The following is a 26639-nucleotide window of genomic DNA, read 5'->3' as shown; positions in this document are numbered from 1 at the left end:
TGTCTTCCTTCTCCAGGTCATTCAAAGAAGACCATTTGTGTTTTCAACTGAGATCACAGTTTTTCTTGTCCACTTTTTCCAATTGAACACAAAGACGTTCAAATTTAGGGTACCATATCTCATTGTTTTTTAAATCCATTAACTGTATTTCAAAGCTACACTCAGACTCAGTTATTGTAGCACTAAGAGGATTTTTGACAAATCCTAAAGTTGTTCTGCTGTTTTTAAATTTCTGAAACCTACTGACAAAAGCTTCCCTCATACTTGAAAATGTTATTTCAAAATGTTGTTTATCAATAGAGGAATTACTTTCTTGGTGATGCTTCAGCAGGCTCGGAAAGTGAAACAATGTTTTCCTTTCAATATTCTGAGCAAAATGGATATTTTTTCAAATGTCATAGCTTCTTTTAACATGAAAAAAATTAAGTTTCCTTTCCCTTGTAGTTTACCATTAAGCTGATTTAGATGATGCGTAGCGTCTAACATGACATAAAAGTTTTGGATCCACTAATCATTGGTTGGTTAGGTATATTGAACGCCCTTCTCAAGGAGAAATGCATTAATTTCTGGAAAAATGAACGCAAAACGTTTTGGATCGTCACCGCTTAATAACCCATCTTGTTATGTAGCGGAAGATCAGTGTACTCACTCTCCATTTCAAATAAAAATCTTTGAATTGGCTGTGATTAAGAGCTTTAGCTAAACTGAGTTGATAATTGTAACCACTAATTCCATAAATTTATAAATTTCTTCCGGGAACATTTTGCACTGATAGCAGTTCCTGATGATTGGTAGACAGGCAATTGGTGATTAATTTCTTCTTTCAAAATAGAAGCAAACCCATTTTCTTACGCTGGTCCTACTTTTGGACTCATCTGTTGAAATGGGCACAATTTTATCGAGGGGAATGTGATGTTTATCCATACACTCAATTACAACACATGCGATATCTTTTCAAGTGTCTGACCTTTGAGTAGTAATAATCTCAAAGAATTCTTCTTTGGGGCCTGAATGAAAAATAAGTCTTACATAAAGTGGAATTTGTGCTGTACCATTTATATCACAAGACGTCAGCTGCTATTGATAAAGCCAAAACCAATATCAGATCTTCGATATGCTGTTTGTTTATATTCGAGCAAATTCTAATGGTTTTGGAAGACAATGGTAACTCTTTAGTTCTTTTCAAAATATCTGCTTTGTTCTTAAAACCATTTAACTAAAACAAAAATTATATATATTCTAGGTTAATAGAAGAATTTTTATTTGTCGAAATAAGATGCAATTTTTTTCTTACCCAGTTTTTTTTAAGGAAAATATTATTCTACCTTCCATGGGTATTTTTGCCAGACCCGCACTTAAGGGATCAAAGAGCCATGTTCGGCTCTGGAGCCGCACTTTGCCAACCCCTGTGCTAAGGTATTACCAAATGATAGATCAACGCCGCAATTAGTTCTTACATTTAGCTGCAAAAGCCATTTCATGTATGGTGAACATTCCGTGGCGAGCACCGCACGCAGAAGTGTGCCACACGTGGTAGAACTTTGCGTCAATTAAAAATGAAAGTTAGATATTTCGACGTCACAGCACACCCTTGATCCAATATAGGCCGGCTTTTCATAGAAAATATTAAGAACAGAGCTTAAGACGAGCACAGGACTGTACCAAATAGTTTTAAAAGATTACAATCAATAATAGAGGTTTTAACTCTGGTTGTTTACCCTTAAGAGCATAAACTTTGGCTTGTTAATACTTTGTTGACGGTTCATGCAGTTTCTGAGCCCCCTAAACGCTACGAGCAAACTAACGTCGATAATTATTTTAAAAGACTAAAAGCTGAATGATAGTCTGACAGTTAAAAAGCACAACAAAAAGTAACTAGAACTCAACAATGAAACAATAAGAGAAGTGATAAAAATTTAGGCTCTCTTTAAATCAGTGAGCATTGATACTACTAGGTAATCACTTTACCTCTCTCTCCGTAAGAAAATGAACAGGAAGAAGTTGAGCCTCATTGGTGATGAGGGGCAAATATGAAGACTTTTGACCGCCATCTTGACGAATTTCTCCACTTGGTAGGTTGTCAGGTTCAACCGGTACTAGTGCAGAGAAATGACCACGGGTATACCCCAGAGCAATGGGAACTTTCCAGTAAAAATTTGGCTCCCACAACACAGGTAGATACACGCCTAAAGACGATGCAAGATTGTCAGACATCGATGTTTCTTACATATTAAAAACAAAATCTGCGGGGGTTAATAAAGTTCTACCAGAATTGTGGGAAATATGGGCTGGGCCCATCAGCTTACAAGACATCATGAGTCAATGGGGCTGAAATTGACACTTAATTTTTAACACAAACCACTATCTTTTCATGATAAATACGATAAGATACTGATAACAGTGTAAAACGTCCACCACTGCCCCATCTTGACCAATCATTTTACGCTTCCCCTTTCCCTCCCTCCCCCCCCCCCTCTCTCTCTCTCTCTCTCTCTCTCTCTCTCTCTCTCTCTCTCTCTCTCTCTCTCTCTCTCTCTCTCTCTCTCTCTCTCTCTCTCACAATTATTTTCTGTGACCTTCAGTGGGTTACAATTGTTTTCTTGCATACACATATAAAACTGAATTGAAAAAAAATATGGAGAATATCTATTTTATATACAAAACAACTCTATTTTGAAAAAAAAAGTATAATGGAGTATGAACAAAGCAAAAAAGTTACATTAACTTACCAAAGATTTGAAACACATGTTCCGCAAGCCAAAAGTAGTGAATTTACATCCTATATCTTCCTTCTGTACCACAGTTACACCTAGGTCTTATCTTTACCGGGAAAACACTTATTCCCAAGAAGGAAAGAAGATCCACTACTTCGCAAATGTGCTTTTTAAGCCCAGAGTTTTCCATATTTGTTTGGGTGCTCCTTCAAACCAATTAGCAGTTCGCGGCTAACTAAAAACAAAAAGACATCCCAACTACTAAACACATTATGTTTTTCAAGATATTACAATCTCAATTTCCCGTAAAAAGCCATCAACTAATACAAATCAATTTAAAAAGTTCTCTTTGTCGCACTCCTAATATCAACGCGTCAATAAAACATTACTTTCAGTGCTCACCTTGAAACCGGGCATAATCAAGTGGTTCACCCACATGACTTTTGACACAGGTAGCTCCGTAGACAATTATTGGTCTTCTTAGAATATGAGATAGGGCCGATATATGAAGCTGATCCAATGGAGCCCCTGGCCGTCGAGCACGCGACACTAGATCTGCCCACTCGGATGATAGCTCCGCCTCAGATGGTATATAGCCTAGATTCATCTCCGCAGCGGTACGTATCTCATACTCAGCCCACCGTTCATAAAGACTAAAAAAGGACAACGTTTAAAAATATTTTGATAAGTATTTATTAAAAGGCCTTATATCAAAGCAGGAGCACCTACAGAAATTTATTCAAGGAAAACAGACTGGAAATTTTCCCAGGGGGAGGGGAGTTAATAAAGGTGTTTTTTTTCCAGAGAAGTCTTAATTTTCTTCAAAAAAATTATATTATAAATATTCCTGTAACTTACATGTATTTCATGCTATGTTCATTAAACACTGAAAGTAAATTTAAAAAAAATATTTCCAAGAATTTTTTTTCAAAGAAATGTAAAGAGCGCCATTTAAACAAAGACGAGCAGACATAAAGTTGTATTGCAAGTCAAACTTAAAACAAACAGAAATTACCACAAACATTAATAGGCTGCTGTTTCTATCAACCCCAGCAAAGATTTTCTAAGGTTTTCAATAGAATAGAATTAATAGGAAAAATAGAGGCAAAAGAGCACATTTCTAAAATAGTAAAACGAAATTAATCATAGCAATTATGCTTATTCTGGAAAATTGAAAATAGGTGCAGCATTGAACCTTATTTCCTCCTAAGTAGAAAATAAGGCAATGAAGGTTAGTGGGTCTGGTATTGCCACCTAAACAGACCCACCAAAGAGCTAGAGGGTTATCTGGGCTTTACTGAATACAAGAAAAAAAAAGAAAAAAAAGAAAAAAAATATACGGTTTTGTGTTTTTTCATTATAATATTAAAACAAAAATTAAAATTTGCAGTGAACATGCAGGAATTCGTTTTTCGCTATCGGTTTCGTAAAAATATGTTTAGTTTTATTAGTCTAATATCCATTAAACTTCCCTGAATGCTGTACTTCCTATTAATTTTTTAATTTTTTCTATTTTATTTAACACAGAGAAAATCCATTGCCAAAATAAAGTTGTCAATTTAAGCCGTTTATTAGTTTTTAGCAAAAATGAAATGACACTCTAGTCTTTCGGAGGGATTGAGAGGCAACAACTTAGCACTGATTTGTAGTAAGAAGTTCTTTAGTAAAACTCTTGTGAAATAAATTTAGGTTTAATAATTTAAAAATAATTTAATTTTCGTCACTATCGTCTTTCTTTTATATCTATTTCTTTCAACTATATAGGAAAATCAAGTGACTTAGTTTCAAATCGATCTGTCAGTTTAATTTTTGCAAAGCACAAATGGCAATTTTGCCTCTTTAGAGAGTTTGAGGAATAGCAAGACCCTGCTTATCTTTGATGATTTCTTTAACCACAAAATTATCATGGTAAATAATTTTTACGAAAGCACCATTTTTTGCCAGCAATTTACGGGGCACGAATAGCTCTTTACTAAGAATAGGCCAGCCAGTAAACTATGACCGCAGGGTATTTCTTCTTGGTTTTTTTACAGAATTAAAAATGACCTCAAGTGTTCAAGCGCATCTTCATTGTTAGAATTATGGTAATTAGAGATGCAGAGAGTTTATGATTCAACAGACCGGTTTTACGCTACAATCAACAGTCAAAAAAGAAAAAGAGACCTTAGTCAATTAGATTCTCACAGAGCTCACTAAAAAACCGTAAAAAAAAATCAAGCAGGCGTTATTTTGATTTTAAAAAAATAAGAGCTCAAATATACAGAAAAATAAATGGAAATGAGCACATCAAAACTTCATCAACGAGCTGAAAATTAGGTTGAAAAAAAAATAAATTACTGGTAAAAATGTCTTTCTTATTTTTTGGTAGAACAGAAATGTTTCAAATGTAGAGAAAAACATTCATCATGCAATTTTTCGGAATAAAGAAACCACAAGGAAGGGCCACGAACAATTTTGGGAAAACAATTGATATTCAAGTAACTTTGGTGTTTACAGAATTTTTAGTATTCACAGAGAAGTATAAGCACGGGCGAAACGACTTACAGGTGACCAGAATTTTGTAAACAATCAGCCAAACTCTTCCTCATTAGACCATCTCGGTCCAAAATTCCCCAGGTTGCTCCAAGAATAGAGTCTAACAAGCAGTCTCCAGCAGTTCGGTTCCAAAGAGACAAAAGACGGGTACCTAAGTTTTCGGTAAGTTCACGACTCCAATTAATGGCACAACAATCAGTTTCCAATTCCTGCAATTATGCTACATTTAAGCAAATAATTTAATTTTATGCAGCGTAGCTATGCAAAACTATCAACTAGTATAGCTATGCAGATATGTTACACACTAGGACGTCAAACTGAAAACCGTAGCATCAGAGGGTTCACTAGAAAAGTTATCCCACCAAAGTAAACTCTCTTTGCGGGATTATCCACTTTATGGATTACCCTTCAAGGTCCTTCAAGGAACCCAATTATTTTAAGAAAAAATAAATAATATTGGCCTTATACGCAGCTTCATTGAGCTGTGATGACCGGAAATGCGATTTGTAAACTACGATAAAAAATCTACGTGCTAAAAGAATTTTCGTGTTGATTTTTAGCTTTCTTTCCTAATCCTGATTATCCGTGGAATCTCCTAATCCAAGGTTGCCACGTCTCCCGATTCTAAGGATGGTAAAGAGTTGACTTTATATATAGAACTGTTAAAATAAGAGCCAACTAAATAAAATATAAACTAAAGACAAAATCCTTAGTATGAATTCTTAGGGGAAGAGGATCGAATTAGCACAGTTTTGGATCCGTCTTAAAACCTATCAGTAGTTATCTATACACAATGTGACACATTAAGGATTCGAAGGGATTTTTTGTAAAAAAAAAAAAATAATAATAAAAAAAAAAATAATAATTCGGCTCGTTTTAGCCATGATCTCTCAAATTAATTACAGCGATTGGAAAAAGTTAAGACTGCATTGAAAAAAGGAAAAAAGAAAATCTAGCATTAAATAGTAAAACCAGTGTACCTAAATTTAACAGAGAATTGGTATTTGAACCAGGGACAAGGGAACCTTTTTCACAATTTATTGTGAAAAAGGTTCCCTTTGTCCACAATTTACAATTTATTGTCCACAAAAGGTCCACAATTTATTGTGAAAATGTGATATTATATATATATTATTTGAAAAAAACTACGTTTTCTAAAGAGTTAAAGAGGCTGAGTTACAAGGTCGAACCTTAAAACGTACAGGGATTAGGAGGCACAGTTGGGGGGCTGCCGCCCCCAAACCCCCGCTTTCGCAGCCTTTAAATATAAAAAAAAATTTCTTTAAACTGAAAGTAAGGAGCGACATTAAAACTTAAAAAGAACAGAAATTATTCCGTATATGAAAGAGGCTGTGCCCTCCTCAACGCCTCGCTCTTTACGCTAAAGTTTTTATTGTTTAAAAAAAGAGTTGTGAGAAAGTCAAACTTTAGCGTAAAGAGCGAGGCGTTGAGGAGGGCACAGCCTCTTTCATATACGGAATAATTTCTGTTCTTTTTAAGTTTTAATGTCGCTCCTTACTTTCAGTTTAAAGAAATTTTTTTTTATATTTAAAGGCTGCGAAAGCGGGGGTTTGGGGGCGGCAGCCCCCCAACTGTGCCTCCTAATCCCTGTACGTTTTAAGGTTCGACCTTGTAACTCAGCCTCTTTAACTCTTTAGAAAACGTAGTTTTTTTCAAATAATTTCTGCACGTTTTTGTACAGTTTATTACTTATTATTGCTTGACTAACTGTTAGCTGATCGTGTCAGGAGTTAAAGATGGGGGCTGCCGCCCCCCAAACCCCCCGCTCTTGAACATTCTTATGTTAAGGCTTTTAATTCCTGAATACTCAAATCACGTCGTACAGGGTGCCTCCTAATCCCTGTACGTTTTAAGGTTCGAACTTGTGACTCAGCCTCTTTAACAGCCCCCCCAACTGTGCCTCCTAATCCCTTTACGTTTTAAGGGTTGACCTTGTAACTCAGCCTCTTTAACTCTTTAAAAAACGTAGTTTTTTTTCAAATAATCTATGCATGAAGAGAAGACTTCCAAAATATGGTGCACATTCAGTTTCAAGTGCAACACGCAAGATATCCCTTATCTGGGTGGGTCTTACCAATCTGTAAAACTAGGAAAGGACTGTGGAAACAGTGATGTTAACCGGCGTGCATTTATGAGTATATTGAGCGTAATTGCAACCCGTTGCCACTTCCCCACCACGTTGAGGCACCACTGTTTGTACTCTGTTGTGTGTTTGGACCGTTTTTTGGCTTACTGCTCTTTCTGGGTTGAGTCTGGTTTTTAAATATGGAAGATATGACCGACGACAGACAACAGAATACGAGGAAGAAATGGTAGTCTCCCTGCCTAACCGCGGCAGATCATGGATGATTGTTTTTGTTGTCTTTAGAAAAACAAATGTGGGCAATTGTTTTCAGAAAAACAGATTGTTTTACAAGTTTGTTGCTTTTGGAGACCATTAGAGCCTGAAACGAGACTAAAAGTGTTGTTAATTACTGAACTATAATTTTTGGAGTACCATGAATGTCATACCTGAAAAGTCTATTTCTGAAGCATTTTTGATGACTCGAACTTCAGAGTCGTTGGATTTAAACCAATCGCCTTCCACTGTTATGCGGTACACAAAGTAGTGGCCTTGATTTCCAAAGCTGGAGCCGGTATGAATAGCAACGGCGATTGCACGATAATGTATTGACGACATTGTACCGAGGTTGTAGATGTTGTCATGCTAGTAGTAACCGTACAATGCATTGAAAGTTTACATACATATCTATGCCTTAGGGGTAAGTTTGAATGTATACTTTCAATGCATTGGGTGGTTACCCGGGTCATTTTCATACAAACAGGTCTCCAGGTCTTTACACTCTAGGACCGAAGCACTGTCACAGTTCAATGTCTTTTTTTTTTTTAGTTCAAAAAACCGGTGTCTCTTATTTTTTACTCGCCTATTATTTTTTGTATATAATCAGGTTCCATATTTGATTCTCCATCAGTTTCGAGTCGTTTATATTGGAGATAGCATTTTTTTTAATAAAAAATAAAAAAATTAATAATCAAAAAAATTTATTGTGTGTTAAAAAAATTAGCATTATTAAAAAGAAATTGTCATTAAGTTAAGGAAGAAATTCTTTCCTTACACTAGAACTAAGGGATTTTTTTTTAGGGATTTTTTGTAAAATAAGACCTTGGCATTCTTATTTTTCTTTTTTTTTCTAAAATTTAAAATTTAACATTTTTATTTATTAATTTGAAAAAAAAAAGTGCTTATAACTATTGAAAAAAAAAAATGAAATGACAATATAAATTATAAACAAAATACAATAAAAAAATTAAACCAAAACCAATGCATTTTTTTTTCCTTTAATTTTAACACATACATACCCCCCCTTATTACCATTGTTACCGCTCATGCGACTGGATACTAATTCACTAAACAATACATAAAGGTATAAAATTAGATACTAGAACTACACAAGAACAGCCAATGCCTTCGAATCTTTTAATGACAGGGACCTCTGACCCCCGTGTTATCTCCATATCAGCTGGAAGGAACTTGAAAAGGGAGTGGACTGCCTTATATAATGCCTCAGCTCAAACTACTGAAGATTGTGACCTTAACCCCCCTCAAGTATTACAAAGGAGTTCAGATATAGAGGTCCAATCGGAATTTGTAAGTATATACATATTTTTTTTTCTATCCCTATTTTCAAAAAATAAGACAAAATTTTCTCAGGGGCATATCTTTTTAAAAACTTAAAATTTGTTTTTAAGCTATTTAATTTTCTTTCATTAACAAAATTAGTGATATATATAAATTAGTTCTTATCATGAATTTATATAAAAAAAAAAAAAAAAATTACCTCGTAACTTATAACTAAGATGCGTTCTAATGCAATATTCCTTTTAGACAAAAAAACTAACTATTTGAAAAAAAAGAAAGTGAAAACAATTGCTCCTATACAGTTAACGCGCACTTTTAGACTGGTATTTTCGTTCCTAATGCATTTGAATACATCCGCTATCCTTATCAGATCTATCATCGCCTTTCAATCCGATATGAATTCTAAGTAGGGTCGTATGCAAATTGGACTTTAAATCGCGAGATGTATATCTTCAATAAGCAATTTACACAGGGAAAAAGGTTTTTTTTGATAATTTCCAAATATGTCTTCGCGGTAATGTTAAGAAACATTATTTGGGTGAAGCCGTGTTTGATCATTTCATTGAAACACTTAGGTGTTTACGAAAAAGAATTTGAGGTTGTTCTATTTGAACAGTGTTGTGAAGTCCAATACCCCAGCCCCCTACCTTGAGAGGGTATCGATCCTCCTACATCGAAGGAAGCTCCCGGGTCCCACGGATCCTCCCCGGGAGAGGGGGGGGGGAGGGAGGGTTCTAAAAAAGGAGCATCCAACATTTTAATAGCACTTTAATTGTTGATAAGGATGGAGAAAAAAGTTCTTCTCTCTCTTACAAGCATTTATTCAGCCCAGGTCAACTTCAAACAAATCCGTTGGCAAAATACACAGGAAAATAGGGATTATTGAGAAGGTAGCACCATCAACCACCGACAGATGGAGTTTATACTTTTAAAAAATACAAAGTTCAATATTCGAAACTAGCTTCAGCAGGAGCTTAGGATAGTAGTGGTGACAAATTATATTTAAGGATAAAGTGCCCCCCCTTTTTTTTAAAAAATAACTTTGGGTTTTTTTTATATTTTTTTAAAAAATGATCTTGAAATTTTGATACCCTAGATTAAGCAGTTTCGGTTTTTTTGATGGTTGGAAATTGCCCCCCCCTCGTTTTGAAAAAATAAATGGAGTATTACTAGTAAATATTTATTTTTAACCATTTAACTATTTTTATCGATAGTAATAATGAGCGGATGAGATTATTTTGTACCAATTTTACCTACGGGGCAATTGCCCCCTATTTAAAAAAAAAAAAAAAAAAAATACCTTTTTTTTTGGCATTTATAATTTAAAAAAATACAAAGTTCAATATTCGATGCTATCTTAAGCAGGAGCTTAGGATAGTAGTGGTGACAATTGAGATATAAGGGGCAATTGCCCCCTATTTTTGAAAAAATACCTTTTTTTGGAATTTATACTTTTTAAAGATACAAAGTTAAAAATTCGAAGCTATCGTCATCTGGAGATTATTTTATGAGCGGGGCAAAAAACAAAGACTGTTTAAAAAAATTTTCATTTTTGTTTAAAAAAAAAAAAATTTTTGTTCAAAAAAATATAAATTTTTATATGAAAAGGAAAAAATATAACTGACTAAAAAAAAAAAAAAAAAAATTAATTTTTTAAAGTTTTAATTTTAAATTTTTAAATAAAAAATGCAATTTAACTTTTTTCTTCTTTTAATTGTTTAGGTGATGGTGATGGTAGTGTGACAATGACTATGAGAAATTGACAAAGTTTATTAACTATAAAAAAATTTACATAAAAAATAAAACTTTTTTTTTCTATAGATTAAAAATATAGCACCACCACCAGCGACACCATTGAGTGATGGAGCACCTATATTTACAGGACCAATTCTGTCACCACCAGCGGAGTTCAAGGATGAACCTACACTGGTCCTAGAGAATATGGAGTGGGAAAGTGGCTTCCTTAACGATGTTTTTGGGGAAATGGCCAGCCTGGATGACTTAAGCTGTGATATTGACATGGTTGAGGACCCAGAGTGGGCGGATAGTTTCATGCGCGAATATTTAGATGATGATGTTACAAGTAAATCTGAACCGGGTCCTCATAACGAAATTAGATCAGAGGACAATACAGGCTGGCTTGACCAATTGTCCCCAAACACCTTAGAATATGTGCTAGGGGACCTCATGCCACATCCCCTCAATCTGATTGACCAGACTGTGAGTGGTGTTATTGGCACGTCTCTTTCACCCTACACCACTCCAATCAATTAGCGAGAGAGAAGTAGTAGTAATACAACAGCCCCACTACAAACACTTCATTAGGGTTGTCTCTCAAACACGTAAGTGCATCAAGCATTGGTCTACATCTCCACCGTAGGTGAAAATTTCAACTATCTCGTGTCGTGGGGTATAATAACAGACCCCCTGGCCCTTACACATTCTTATACTGATAAGATTCGAGCCCTTCTTGAACAACACATGGGGGTTTGGGGAGTGGGGGACAGTTTAAAAGCATCAATAGTACTAAAAATATTTTTTTTAAATGAAAGTGCGGGTGAGATGTATTCGAAATACTTGCACACAGAGATGTTGGAAATACACCCGCATTTATCAAATTTTGGGGAGTTTTTTCTAAATTGGGCCAATAGTATTCAAAGCACGTGGGAAAATTATAACGAGGGGGGTAGTGGATCTGTGTTTTTATTTATTGAAAGTAGAACTGTTAATATTTGTAGATTCAAAAAGGATTTTATTGTAGGATGTGGGAACGGGGGAAGGGCTATATTTTAAAATTATCAGTCACATTTAGAGGGGTGTTAGGGGATGCTACAAATCTGTCTCAATACGAGCCTGCAATGTTTCAAGTATGCGTTTTTAATTGCGACATACAGACCTCTGCGGAATGATGCATCTAAGAAAAAGTTGGATAAAATGGCAGTTAATGGTAGGGAGGGTTCAAAGTTCCCCAAAGTAGATTTTAATTGTTTAAATGGTCAATTTCCTGTGACACTAAAAGTACTAGATATTTTTGAGCGGTCTAATTTACATTTATAGATTGTTGTCACGGTGCTACAGTATGAACCCGAATTTTAGGAGTGCCAGCGTTCTGATAAGAAGGGTGTATTATTTCCAGTGCGGGCTCCTTCAATTGAATCAGTAGAATATTGGGTGTGGCTTCTAAACACCCCACCCACAGACTCATTTTAATTTGTTATTTTAAATCCGTTGAGGTATTTTTGTAGGTTTCTCAGTGAGGGTAAAAGGGGGGCGGGGGGGTGTGGGTTATTACTGTCCAACATGTCTCTAAAGATTTTGCTCTGATTTAAAGTAAAAGCATCATATAAAACACTTTGAATGTCATAGGTATGAGGTTGTGGAGATGGTAAGCGGTGAGAGAGAGATTCTACGTTTTAAAAATGATCAAAATACGTTTCCGCAGAGCAAGCATCTTGCTTTGGTACGCGAAGTTAAGGTGTCAGACGTTGATGATACATATAAAACAAATAGTGTTATAATACATGAAGCCATAGGGATCTCTTGCGTTCTCACGCCATAAGAGTCCACTAATACCATGTACGTGTTGGATGTAGTTGAGATGTTGAGTGACCCACAGAGATGACACACACACATAGAAACGAGACACGCACAGACACGACACACAAACAGAGTCATAGTGAGAGAGATATCCAAAAAGTTGGGTTGACCTAGGTTCACTTAGAGTGGCGCGCCACTCTAAGTGAACCTAGGTCAACCCAACTTTTTGGATATCTCTCTCACTATGACTCTGTTTGTGTGTCGTGTCTGTGCGTGTCTCGTTTCTATGTGTGTGTGTCATCTCTGTGGGTCACTCAACATCTCAACTACCTCCAACACTTGCATGGTATTATTGGAATCTCGTTGCGCGTGAGCGTAAGAGACCCCTATGGCTTCATGTATTTTAACACGATTTGAATTTGACGGATCGCACACGTCTGTCAGCTTAGCTTCGCAGTCCAACGCGATCTTATTGCTCTGCAGGAGCGTGTTTTGAAATTTTTTAAAACATAAGATCGCTCTATCTCCGCTTACCGTCTCCACAGCCTCGTATCCATGACGTTTACAGTGTTTCATGTGATGCTTTAAATTTAAATCAGAGCGAAATCTTGAGAGGCATGTTGGACAGTAATAACACACACCCCCCCCCCCCCCCTTTTTTACCACACATAAAAACCAACTAATAACCGTAATCGGATTGAAATGACCAATTGAAACGGATTCTGTGGGTGGGGTGTATAGAAGCCACACCCAAAATTATACAGATTAAATTTAAGGAGCCCGCACTGGAAATAATACACCCTTCTTCTCGGAACGCTGAACCTCTTCAAATTCTGGTTCATACTGTAGCACCGTGACACCAATCTTTAAATGTGCATTAGCCCACTCAAAAATATCTATTCCTTTTAGTTTCACAGGGTATTGACCATTTAAACAATTAAAATCCACTTTGGGGAACTTTGAACCCTCCCTACCATTAACTGCCCTTTTATCCAACTTTTTCTTAGATGCATCATCACGCAGAGGTATGTATGCCGAAATCAAAAATTCATAACTGAAACATTGTAGCTTTGTATCGAAACAGATCTGTTGTATAACCTTACACCCCTCTAACTGCAAACGATAATTTTAATCTATATCCCTTTCCCTATGCCCCCCTGTGACGCTGAAATCCTTTTAGAATTGACAAATATCAATAGTTATAGAATCTATAAATAAAAACACGGATCCACTACCCCCCTCGCTATCAGTGTCCCACTGCCTTTGATGACTAGTAATCCAAGTTATAAAAATCCCCAAGGACTGCGAGACCACTATATGTATCGACAAAATCTCTTTGTGCAAGTATTTCAAATATATCTCAACTGTACTTTCATTTAAAAAAAATATTTTTATTGCGCTTGATGCTTTTAATCTGACCGCCAATCCCCACACCCCCATGTGTTGTTCAAGAATGGCTCGAATCTTATCAGTATAAGAATGTGTAATGGCCAGGGGATCTGTTATTATATCCCCCGACACTAGAGAGTTGAAAGGGTCACCGAATTTGGCGCTGTAGACCAGTGTGTGATGCAAGGCAGAGTTGGAGAGAAAAAATCCGGAAGAGGGGATACTGTTGCTGTTGTATTACTACTACTTCTATCTATAGCATTAAGTGGAGTGGTGGCGGGTGACAGAGAATTGTCAATAACACCACTCCCAGTCTGTTCAATCATATTGGGGGGGTGTGGCATGAGGTCCCCTAGCACATATTCTAAGGTGTTTGGGGACAATTGGTCAAGCCAGCCTGTATTGTCCTCTGATCTAATTTCGTTATGAGGACCCGGTTCAGATTTACTTGTACCATCATCATCTAAATATTCGCGCAGGAAACTATCCGCCCACTCTGGGTCCTCAACCATGTCAATATCACAGCTTAAGTCCTCCAGGCTGGCCATTTCCCCAAAAACATCGTTAAGGAAGCCACTTTCCCACTCCATATTCTCTAGGATCAGTATAGGTTCATCCTTGAACTCTGCTGGTGGTGGTGACAGAATTGGTCCTGTAAATATAGTTGCTTCATCACTCAATGGTGTCGCTGGTGGTGGTGCTATATTTTTAATCTGTAGAAAAAAAAGTTTTATTTTTTATGTAAATTTTTTTATAGTTAATAAACTTTGTCAATTTCTCATAGTCATTGTCACACTACCATCACCATCACCTAAACAATTAAAAGAAAAAGAAATTTACATTGCATTATTTATTTAATAATTTAAACATAAAATGTTAAAAAATATATTTTTTTTTTTTTTTTTTATTAAGTAAATTTTTTGCCTTTTCTTTTAAAAATATATTTTTTTTTTTCCAAAAATTTTTTTTTTTTTAAACAAAAATTAAAACTTTTATTAAAATGCGTGTTTTTTTGCCCCGCTAATATCCTAAGCTCCTGCTGAAGATATGTTCGAATATTGAACTGTTTATCTTTAAAAAGTATAAATACCACACAAAGGTATTTTTTCAAAAATATGGGGGCAATTGCCCCGTATATCACAATTTTCCCCGCTACTATCCTAAGCGCCGGCTGAATCTAGCATTGAATATTTAACTTTTTATTTTTATAAATTATTATTGCCAAAAAAGGTTGGGTTTTTTTTTTTTTTTATTAAATAGGGGGACATTTCCCCGGATATCAAAATTTTACACCAAAATAAAAAAATAACAGGATTAATATCCATTAAAAAATTTAAATTTTTATATTTAAAAATTTTAAATTTCAAAAAAATGTATTTTTTCAAAAATTGGGGGGCAATTGCCCCAACTACTATACTAAGCTCCTGCTGAAGATATGTTCGAATATTGAACTTTGTATTTTTTTAAAAAATATAAATACCAAAAGAATGTATTTTTTCAAAAATAGGGGGGGCACTTGATCCTTATATCTAATTTGTCACCACTAGTATCCTAAGCTCCTGCAGAAGCTCGTTTCGAATATTGAACTTTGTATTTTTTTAAATTATAAACTCCATATGTCGGTGGTTGATGATGCTACCTTCTCAATAATCCCTATTTTCCTGTGTATTTTGCCAACGGATTTGTTTGAAGTTGACCTGGGCTGAATAAATGCTTGTAAGAGAGAGAAGAACTTTTTTCTCCATTCATATCAACAATTAAAGTGCAATTAAAATGTTGGATGGTCCTTTTTTAGAACCCTCCCTCCCCCCCCCCCCTCTCCCGGGGAGGACCCTTGGGACCCGGGAGCTTCCTTCGATGTAGGAGGATCGATACCCTATCGAGGTAGGGGGATGGGGTATTGGACTTCACAACACTGTTCAAATAGAACAACCTCAAATTCTTTCTCGTAAACACCTAAGTGTTTCAATGAAACGATCAAAAACGGCTTCACCCAAATAATGTTTCTTAACATTACCGCGAAGACATATTTGGAAATTATCAAAAAACCTTTTTCCCTGTGTAAAGTGCTTATTGAAGATAAACATCTTGCGATTTAAACTCCAATTTTCAAACGACCCTACTTAGAATTCATATCGGATTGAAAGGCTATGGTAGATCTAATCATGCAAAGCGGATGTATTCACATGCCGTAGGGACGAAAATACCAGTCTACTAGCGCGCGTTAACTGTATAGGAGCAATTGTTTTCACTTTCGTTTTTTTCAAATAGTTAGTTTTTTTTTTCTAAAATGAATATTTCATTATAAAGCATCTTAGTTATAATTTAAGAGGTAAGGTTTTTTTTTTTTGTTATATAAATTCATTATAAGAACTACGTTATATATATAACTAATTTTGTTAATGAAATAAAATTAAATATATTAAAAAAAAATTTTAATTTTTTAAAAAGCAATGCCCCTGAGAAAATTTTGTCTTATTTTTTGAAAATAGGGATAGAAAAAAAAATATGTATATACTTACAAATTCCGATTGGACTTCTATATCTGAACTACTTTGTAATACTTGAGGGGGGTAAAGGTCACAATCTTCAGTAGGTTGAGCTGAGGCATTATATAATGCAGTCCACTCCATTTTCAAGTTCCGTCCAGCTGATATGGAGCTAAAACGGGGGTCAGAGGTCCCTGTCATTAAAAGATTCGCAGGCATTGGCTGGTCTTGTGTAGTTCTAGTAGCGAATTTGATAACTGAAGGTCTTGTAGCTTGCATTAGTACACCTTCACTATATCGGGCCCTCTTTTCAGAAGGGGGGGTATTTCATTTTTCAAATTCATTTAAAAAAAAATTCATTTTAGTTTTGTTAAAATAATTCAGTTTATGTTATTAATTTAAATTAGTGAAAAACTTTTTTTTTTTTAAATATAGCTAAGCACTTTTTTTCAAAAAAATCCATAAAAAGGCTAACTGATAATGATAAAAATCACACCATAAATGCAGACTGGCCTGGAAGTATTTTAAAAAACATCCCTAAAAAAAAATCCCTTAGTTCTAGTGTAAGGAAAGAATTTCTTCCTTAAATTAATGAAATTTTCTTTTAAAAATGTAGATTTTTTTTACATAAAAATAATTATGTTTGTTTTTAACTTTTTTTATTTTTAATTAAAAAAAATTGCTATATATAATATCAACGATTCTAAACTTATTTATAAAAAAATTTTGAAACTTACTATATACAAAAAAATAATGTGATATTAAAAAATAATATACACCGGTTTTTGGAACTAAAAAAAAAAAAGACGATTAACTGTGAAATTTCGTCATCCATCGAGTTTCAATAAATGCATGCAAGTTTGTACGCAAATGACCCTGGTAACAATCCAATGCATTGAAAGTATACATTCAAACTTACGCCTAAGGCATAGATATGTATGTATACTTTCAATTCATTGTACGGTTACTACTCATGCGTGAGGTCCACGTCTTCTGTTCGATGCAGAATAATTTTTTCCGGATCAAAGTCAACAACGCGGCGCGTGATCTTGTGTCTGAGTGTTCGCCTGTCCAAATTTAGAGCTAAAAATTCGGGAGTTTCAGTGAAAAATTTTCTCAGTTTGGTGACGTGATCGTTGGGACATGTTTCATCAGGCTATTCCGGGATTAGAACCGAATTGAAAGATATATCGCTGTTGTCGATTACTTCGTTGATTGCGGGCTCGTTTGATTGAGCACACCTGGGATTGGGAAGGGACAGTTGGGAGTGCCTTCGAGATGTACTGAGGTTCTAGACCAGTGACATGTGCTACATACATTGAATCGATGGATTTTGTATTGGTAGAGAGATCGCAAGGCACTCACGTCATTGGCTCGATTTTCAGCGTCGAGCTGTTGGAATAGGTGAAACCAAAATTCGCTCAATGATTGCTGATCTCTGCTTTGGTGCTTGTACTGCGGCGGTAGGAGTTTACGAACAGCGTCCATTGTTTCGTACGTTTTCAGTGAACTGGTTGCCAAGCGTTTCAGTTCTTCTGCAAGGGGACCATGCATTAAAGAGAGTACGTCAAAAAGATTGCGTTGCATGTCAAAAAGGCACTGCATTACTGCATTTGCATAAAACGCTGAGCCGTCTGTGTTTCTGAGGCCTCGTCGACCTGGGCCTATGCCACTGCGATAGTCTTGATTGACAGCTGTTTCAATACGTGTTTTTTTTTTTTGGGGGGGGGGTATCACGCTGGGTAATTGGTCAGGGTTGATTCTAGTTGTTGTGGGTTTTTTCTTAATTTAAGCGGTTGTGGGTTACGCTTTAACACTATAAGCTGAGCCAGACCATCGATTATATTTGAGTGCAGATGATTTGGACTTTTTAGGCGGTTTATCTGTGCCAATAGTTGTGGTCGTATCCCGTTTTAATGGATGCTTTTTTCGCCTCGGGAACTTTGGAAACTTTGAAGGGCTTAACGATTGTGAATTGAGGAAGATGGGGACGGTATTTTTGTCGAAGTCTATTGTACTCGACTAGAGCTTCTGTGTCTGCACAAATTTTGGTTTTATCAAGATCGATCAGGTGAAGACCTTCGCTCCCTAACCGCGGCAGATCATGGACAATTGTTTTTGTTGTCTTTAGAAAAACAAATGTGGGCAATTGTTTTCAGAAAAACAGATTGTTTTACAAGTTTGTTGCTTTTGAAGACCATTAGAGCCTGAAACGAGACTAAAAGTGTTGTTAATTACTGAACTATAATTTTTGGAGCACCATGAATGTCATACCTGAAAAGTCTATTTCCGAAGCATTTTTGATGACTCGAACTTCAGAGTCGTTGCATTTACACCAAGCGCCATCCAGTGTTCTGCGGTACACATAGTAGTTGGCGTGGTTTCCAAATCTGGTGCCGGAATGAAAATCAACGGCGCTTGCACGATAATGTATTGACGACATTGTACCGAGGTTGTAGATGTTGCCATGCGTGAGGTCCACGTCTTCTGTTCGATGCAGAATAAGTTTGTCCGGATCAAAGTCAACAACGCGGCGCGTGATCTTGTGTCTGAGTTTCCGCCTGTCCAAATTTAGAGCTAAAAATTCGGGAGTTTCAGTGAAAAATTTTCTCAGTTTGGTGACATGACCGTTGGGACTTGTTTCACTCAGCTATTCCGGGATTAGAACCGAATGGAAAGATATATCACTGTTGTCAATAACTTCGTTGATTGCGAGCTCGTTTGGATTGAGTACACCTGGGATTGGGAAGGGACAGTCGGGAGTGCCTTCAAGATGTACTGAGGTTCTTGACCCGTTACATGTGCTGCATACACTGAATTGATGGGTTTTGAATTGGTAGAGAGATCGCAAGGCGCTCATGTCATTGGATCGATTTTCTGCGTCGAGCTGTTGGAATAGGTGAAACCAAAATTCGCACAATGATTGTTGATCTCTGCTTCGGTAGTAGTACGGCGGCGGTAGGAGTCTACGAACAGCGTCCATTGTTTCGTATGTTCTCAGTGAACTGGTTGCCAAGCATTTCAGTTCTTCTGCAAGGGGCCCATGCATTAAAGAGAATACGTCAAAAAGATTGTGTTGCATGGCAAAAAGGCACTGCATTGCTGCATTTGCATAACACGCTGAGCCGTCTGTGTTTATGAGGCCTCGTCGACCTGGGCCTATGCCACTGCGATATTCTTGATTGACAGCTGTTTCAATACGCGTTTTTTTGGGGGGTATCAAGCTTTTGACTTTTTCAGTGTTTAGTCTCTTGGTGTTGGCTTTTTTCTTACTGTCAGCGTTTGTGGGTTCCGCTTTCACACCAGAAGCTGAGCGAGACCTTCGATTATCTTTGAATGCAGATGATTTGGACTTTTTAGGCGGTTTATCTGTGCCAATAGTTGTGGTCGTATCCCGTTTTAATGGTTGCTTTTTCGCCTCGGGAACTTTGGAAACTTTGAAGGGCTTAACGATTGTGAATTGAGAAAGATGGGGACGGTATTTTTGTCGAAGTCTATTGTACTCGACTAGAGCTTCTGTGTGTGCACAAATTTTGGTTTTGTCAAGATCGATCAGGTGAAGACCTTCGCTCATTGTGACTCGCGAGACAGCTACATAGATCATGCCTGGTCCAAAGCAGCGATCGCCTGCGTCAACTAGTGCAGTTTGGAGACTTAGCCCTTGGGATTTGTGGATTGTGATGGCGTAGGCCAGAGTGAGAGGAAATTGTTTACTAGTGTAGTACACTTCTTTCAGTGCTTCAAATCTAACTGTTTTGCGCTCAATCTCTACGATTCTGTCTTGACCATCAAATTGCGCTTGAACGCATACAGCCATATTGGCTGCTGACATCTTGAAACCTTTGACATACCCCATGGAGCCATTGACAAGACCTTGTTCTACGTTTACATTTCTTTGTAGCATGACGCAGACGCCAAGAGCCAGTCTGAGGTGAGAAATAGAGCCAACCGTACGTTTGCTGTCGTTTTCAAAGTTCTTTACGTTTTCAGCTGCCTCTGATTCAATGCGCTTGTCACGGAGGACGGTAGATAGTCGATCGATGGCAGTAAAGGTAGCAATATTGTCGGAAGTTTTGGTAAGAAGAGTTTCATTCACTAATCTACAGTCTACGTTGCGGGGCATTAAAATGACTGGAGTTTTTCCCAATGCTGATAGTTCTATGTACTTGTCGGCAATCTCCTAGTTTGTTGCTCTTTGATTCGATGCGATTTTGCGCTGCTGTAACTGTAAATAATTGTCATCTGTGCAAATTCCTATGCGAATGTTGGCCAGAAGATCGGCATAGTGTGTGTCCGTTTTTTGACGCATGTTAATTGTTAGCTCATCGTAATCAAAGTGACCCCACAGATCAAATGTTCCCATTGAGCCAATACGGTTCTTTATTTCCATTCGGGTTAGCTGCTTAAACGGTGGATTAGCAGAGACTGGCCTAAGCTGTAAAAAGTCTCCAAAGACTAGCATGTTTGCGTTTCCCATTACAGAATTGATGCTCATGATCTCCGTAAGTCTGAGATGAATGTACATGAAGGTAAGGGCGGACACCATACTTATTTCATCGATGATGAAGAGACGCGTTCTTTGTAGAGTTGCCCTGAGGGTCAGCAGCTGCTCTGTGTGGAGTTCTGAGTACTTGGCGGTCCCTGCTTGATCAACCGGCAAACTAAAGCACCTGTGTATAGTTTCTCCTTTGATGCTATGGGCTGCAAGTCCTGTGGGTACCATTACAATGACAGGGCATGCATCCTTGCTGAAATAGCGGCAGATAATATTGCGAATTACTTTGATTACAACTGATTTGCCTGTTCCGCCGAACCCGGACACAAGCATACGGAGTGGTGGCGTTTTAGAGTTGGATTTTACTGTACTCGTGACTTTGTCAACAACACGTTTCTGGTCGATATTCAGAGACGTATAGTCCTTTGCTGCGTGTTGTTCCGTGATTGCATCGAGCAGCTTTCTATTTGCATTTATAAGGTCTTCCATTGCGTCTGATGCTGTTTCTGGCGGCGCCTTGCATTGCATTCTTTGGGTCATCCATATTCTGTTCTCGTGCTTCTTCTACCTCTTTCTCTTGGAGTTCTTTAGCCCGTTCTCTTACTTTTCTTTCAAACTCTTCTTCTTCCTTTGCTTTCGCTACTGAACGTTCGTGATACGCGACCATGGTGGAATATTTTTCGCTCTCGATGCAATATGTTTCATAGTTTGATTTACCGTTCAAACAAATGTCCGCCTCTTCGCGCCAGGGTTTGAAAAGTTTCAGAAGCATGCCATAGTATTCTTCACGTTTTTCGTCTGATTCAACTGGATTTACACGTTTGTGCTGGATGACGTAGGGCTTTTCCTTGCGTTTACGCAAAAAAAATGACCCATCTCTTAGCATAAGCTTGTCGTCTGTGCCTTTTCACTCGCGTTCATACCAGGCTAGCAGGTTGACTAAACTTGTGTCTTCCATGTGGTCAGGTCTGTTGGGATAGACATCTGCCACCCAATGTACCATATATAAGTCTTCACTGTTTGGTTTGTTTTTGGCGAGTTCTTCTAGCTCTTGGTATTTTTTTTAAAGTTCTCTTTAGCTCACTGTGTCGTGAGAGGTCAACGAAACGAAACTGTCGTGATATGCTGTAGAGTTTTGTGCCTAGGAGTCGATCTGCTGCCTCTACGGCGCCAACTTGTCGATTTTTTACCGTTTTGAGAAGAAATGACATTGCCTTTTGGCCAAGACTTGCGAATGCATTGTTCACTTCTTCCCACATTGCGTCAACTTCTGCAGACTCTGCTTTTGTCATATAGTTAGTGACATAGTACGGCAATTTAGAGCCCAGGTGGCCAATGTACTGGACGTCAACGTTAGAGAGATTTGTCAAGAGAAGTGCAGGGTGATAGTCATTAATGTAGCGTTCGTGTTCTTCGCGTTTCAGATCATAGTTTCGTCGGCGTGTTGTTTTTTTTTCGCGTCCTGTTGCAATGCTGTCGTGGTTGTGGTGGATAATTGTGCGATGGTGTTTCAGTATTGGAAAACCAACTTGACAATAGGTTACCCAATTCTGGCCTTTCTTGTACTTTCGGCGGCAGTAGGTGTTGCACCGATGTTTCTGATGGTCGTTCATGAGCTTGTGTAGCACGGGACTCTTTAGCTTATCTGGCATCTCACACGTGGCAATCGTGTTGATATACTCTACGACTTTTTCAGGAGGATCTTTGCCGATAATTGGTGCTCCTTCGATCCACAAAAGGCAGTGTACATGTGGTGCTCCGCGGGTCTGATATTCTATGCGCCAAAAGCGGTTCGCAAGCTTTCCAAAAATTAGTTTTTCTTTGGCGTTGATGAGTTCGTTGAATATTGCATGCCATTTTTTATGAAAATGATTCGAAACACTTACGGGATCCATTGCTTTGAGCTCGGCAGGTGTCATTTTTTCAACACCAGGTACATGTCTATTTATTGTTCTCAGATAGTCTATGAATTCAGTTGAGTACCACTCAGCGCAAGAGAGCGTTACAAAAAGAGCTGGAGGACCGTCTTGTTGGATCATGGATTTTACTTTTGACGATAGGGCTTGGAAGTATTGACGCGAGCCCCTTAGCTTTGACTGAACTGAGAACAGGCTTCCCTCCATTTCTCCGTCTCGTTGTTGCAGTCTCTGCAAAAAAACACCAATATTTTTCTGGGGTTTGACGGTTCGAACCATGTGACAGACGCTATTACACATATGTGCCACCTCCTGAAACTGGAAATTGTGGAACAAATAGTTCTTGTCAAGTCGGAACTGAGGATGTCGACTGAGAAGGCGACATTTGATGTATTCTGCATTTCTCATTTTAAATGTACGGGCAGTCTCCTGTAGGCCGTTGGTACCGTCGGGGAACAAGTGTGGACATGCTTTCAGATCTAAATCTTTGTCGAAAATGTTTTCCGCGTCTCCTTCAATTTTTTTAAACTGAAATTCGTCAACGTCACTCTGTTTGTTGTTTTTAAAGTCTTCGATAAAGTCTTTTGGAACTGTCGAATCTATTGCTTGAACCGAGAAATGCTCGAGGAGCTCTGATTTTGCGTTGTCTGTCAAGCGTTTGAGAATTGCTTCATCAGGGATGGGTTGAGGATTTTCTATACCTTTCTCTTTTTCTGCCAATCGACTGTCGAGAATTTCCTCCAACTCTTGAAGAGTGTACGCTTGTATGTTGGCATAGAGTCTATTGTTTTCCCGGAGCCAGAGTAGTGCCTCATGGACCTTTCTCAAGTCTATCATAGTGGTCCAGACGATCTTACTGTACGTTGGCTGACCTCCAACGAGAATTACGAAGCTGTCTATATTGAGCAAATTTTCAGGCAAGACTTCTGCATTAGCTTGAACGTCTACAGGCAGATATACAATTCGTCCTTTCAGTGCATCTGTTAACTCGTTCCTTGGTCTTTTGAATGCAGTTACTTGTCCTAAGCGAACAATGGTGACACAATTCATTACAAATTTTATCATGGCTAGTTCAAAGCGGTTGAGCACCTTTATACAATCGGGAGTGGGTTTTGCCTGGAGGTTATTGAACACGCATCGAGCATTCTTTTTGCTCTCTGTCATTTTCTCGGCGCAATAGGTGCAAACTTGAAAGTTGTCTTTAATGTCGTTTACCCATCCTGGGTCATTTGCAAAGTCTCTTTCCTCTACTGGTAGATCCTGCTGATATTTCTCAAGCACCAAAGTTAGCATATTTTCGAATCCCTTACGATTTGCGTACGTACGAAGTGTTTTCAAATCCTTATTCATTTTAAGCATTTCACAACAGTCGCAGGGTACAGTGGGGTATTCGTCGCGAAGTGTAGCTACTTTTTGGATATTTAAACCATACGCCGCTTTAATCGATTTATCATCAATGGACAAGCGTTGTTGGGGTCCGAACATAAACTCATTGGCTTTGCCAACTTCGTGTAAGCTTTTGATTGCTTTTTTTATTGCGTTTTTCAGTTGCTTCAGAGAGCCTTCGCGTTTGAGTGTGTTTAGTTGAACAATGATCTTGCATTTTACCACTGCCTTGTAAATGTCGTTAACAAAACGCGTTAGAACAGGGAAGTGTGGTTTAAGTGCCCTCATCGGTCTCAAAAAGCTGTAGCAACCTGTTTCGAGGGAACAAAAGGGGGAGTGACCGAGTTTATCTATACGACGCAGCGGGTTCTTGCATGCATCTAGAGACTCTAAATAAAAGGGGATTAATGAATTAGTGTGAAGTTGGTCTTTCTTAGTCTGCTCCATTCTGGAAAAGAAATGTTGACATGCATGAATATCATCTAAATTGAACTTACATAACTGGTTGTGACATTCCCATCTAATATTTTTTTCAGTAGGTCCTTGATCCTCTTCACTAGCTGCCATTTTCTTTTGTTTAGGTGAGGATTGATATCCGTCACTATTTTCATCACTTGTGGAGTCATTGTCTTGTTCATGTGGTCCGGAATGCTGACTGTCGTGTAAGAGAAAAGAGGGCAGCAGATTCAAGTCTGGCAAACTGTAGGTCAGGGAAGCCTTTTGGAACTGGGAATCTAAGGTAGAAGTGGGAAATTGGTGCCAGTCATCATTAACTGGAGCTGGTTGATTTTGGGAAACGGGGTTTGGGGTAAAACTTTTGGGAGAGCATGAGCATTTTTGTTTGACTTGTACTTGATCTTCGTGTTCACTGTGCTGGAAAAATCTTGCACATCCTTCTGCATCGATGGGTATGGTGGTGTAAACATCATCTGCAAAAGATTTACAAATACGACAAGTATTAGTTCCATAGTTGGTGTAGGCTGTCTCAAAAAAATATGCTTCGGTGTACTTGCTGTGTTGTCTTAAATTTCCCATGGCTGACGTAAAGTCTTCAAGTGTTGCTGGCTCACTTTCTGGCAAGTGATCGAGAAACTTTTTGCATTTGATTGCATTGAGTGCATGTCGCTTTGCAAGAGAATTAGTTGCCATTTCTATGACATTGTTTGCACGTGCAAATTCCAGTTTGATATCTTCTTTTGACTCTTCTGGGTTTCGATAGTGCATATCCAGTACTTGTCTTAGCTCCTCTAAGTCAACCTGCATTTTCTGAACTTTCCTGCATTTTGCAATGTAAAACTCTCTGTGTCGCTTTTTCTTTGTGCGCATTCTCTGTGACAAATTTTCAACATTTGTCATTCTATTTTGTACTGCTTTCTTGAATGCTCCTGAATATGGGCTGGTATATGGGCAGTGAAATGAGGATGTTGAGAGGCTATCAGCTTTTGCTTCCTTTGATGCTTGGTTACTCTTCTTTCCATTTTTCCTTTTCAACTGAGAGGATGGTGTACCACTGTTCATTTGGCTTCTCACCCACAATTTGGCAGTCAAAAAATCCTTTTTTCGTTTGTAGTAGTCTCCAAACTTTTTTGCAAACTTTTCCTTATGATTATAATAGTGCTTAATCTTCCTCTTTTTATCTTTTTGCTTTACTGACTCACTGGCATGATAACGAGATTTCACAGCCTGTAAATTCTTTTGCCGAAAACTTTCATCTGATGCTAATTTCTGAGACATGCGCATGTATGCTTTAGTACGATTTCGTTCCTTTGCCAACTTATCCTCCTGAAAGTTTTTGTTAATATCCTCCTTTCTTGTCTCTCTTTTTTTTTGGTAGTACCTCCTTCGTTCTTCTCTATTTTGTTCCACATTCTCCTCATACCTGCTTTTTTTCTTTTGCCTTAGTAGTTTGGCTTTACCTGGCATTTTTAGAAATACCTTTTAGAAATACTATTCAGAAACTTAGTTTCAAAAGTAGGCTACCTCTAATCTCTCAAGAGAGAGGTTTGTATTCCGGATTATTTGGGAAAAAAAGTGTTTTCAACTTTTTAGTGTTGGCCTTGTCAGATACTGAGCTTCAGAAGTCCTTCTAATTCTTCTCTTTGAAGAGAGAGCTGTAACAGATTATTTGGGAAAAGACCTGTTATTTCATTTGTTTATTCTTTTGTAAGTATCACAACTAAAGAAAAGTTGTTGTGTTAGTCTAGCCTAAACTTAGCTTCAAGACTACTGTCTTCTCAAAGTGTTCTCTCTGGGAGCTTTGTTTTCAGGATTTGCAGTCAGAACTCTGTCCACGCTGATTTGTTTTGTTTTTTGTCTAAGAAACCTAGATGGCGATTAGTTTGTGAAATCAGACGCTTATTCTTTTGTAAGTATCACAACTAAAGAAAAGTTCTTGTGTTAGTCTAGCCTAAACTTAGCTTCAAGACTATTGTCTTCTCAAAGTGTTCTCTCTGGGAGCTTTGTCTTCAGGATTTGCAGTCAGAACTCTGTCCACACTGACATGTTTTGTTTTTTTCA

General features: G+C 37.7%; 2 protein-coding genes across 3 annotated transcripts in view; one reads left to right on the top strand and one right to left on the bottom strand.

Annotated features, from left to right (window-relative positions):
• Window positions 1–26639, bottom strand: part of LOC148953028 (ubiquitin thioesterase trabid-like) — an 83659-nt gene that overhangs the window by 20129 nt on the left and 36891 nt on the right. Inside the window, exons 8-10 of one of the 2 annotated variants that reach the window (XM_089088239.1) lie at window positions 5259–5458; window positions 3117–3367; window positions 1969–2186 (exon numbers count right to left, since the gene is read on the bottom strand). In XM_089088239.1, coding sequence (XP_088944365.1) covers window positions 1969–2186; window positions 3117–3367; window positions 5259–5458 — 669 coding nt within the window. The remainder of the gene's footprint in view (window positions 1–1968; window positions 2187–3116; window positions 3368–5258; window positions 5459–26639) is intronic. The other variant, XM_089088238.1, reaches the window with a different exon arrangement.
• On the top strand, window positions 8734–11184 carry LOC148953029 (uncharacterized). Its single transcript, XM_089087311.1, has 2 exons — window positions 8734–8919; window positions 10732–11184. Exons 1-2 carry the CDS (start codon window positions 8734–8736, stop codon window positions 11182–11184), a joined length of 639 nt encoding a protein of 212 aa, XP_088943437.1.

The sequence above is a fragment of the Artemia sp. Qi Xiang Cuo genome, chromosome 4 (assembly GCF_049724085.1).
Source record: "Artemia sp. Qi Xiang Cuo chromosome 4, ASM4972408v1, whole genome shotgun sequence".
NCBI classification, from domain to species: domain Eukaryota; kingdom Metazoa; phylum Arthropoda; class Branchiopoda; order Anostraca; family Artemiidae; genus Artemia; species Artemia sp. Qi Xiang Cuo.
The sequence above is the reverse complement of the archived record's forward strand: the minus strand, read 5'-3'. Positions and strand labels throughout refer to the sequence as shown.

What these genes read in the sequence shown, in the direction of transcription:
- LOC148953029 (XM_089087311.1), top strand. Translation starts at nt 8,734, where the DNA reads ATGCCTTCGAATCTTTTAATGACAGGGACCTCTGACCCCCGTGTTATC. An exon ending in TAGAGGTCCAATCGGAATTT is followed by an intron (nt 8,920 to 10,731) that starts GTAAGTATATAC and finishes TTTTTTCTATAG; the next exon opens with ATTAAAAATATAGCACCACC.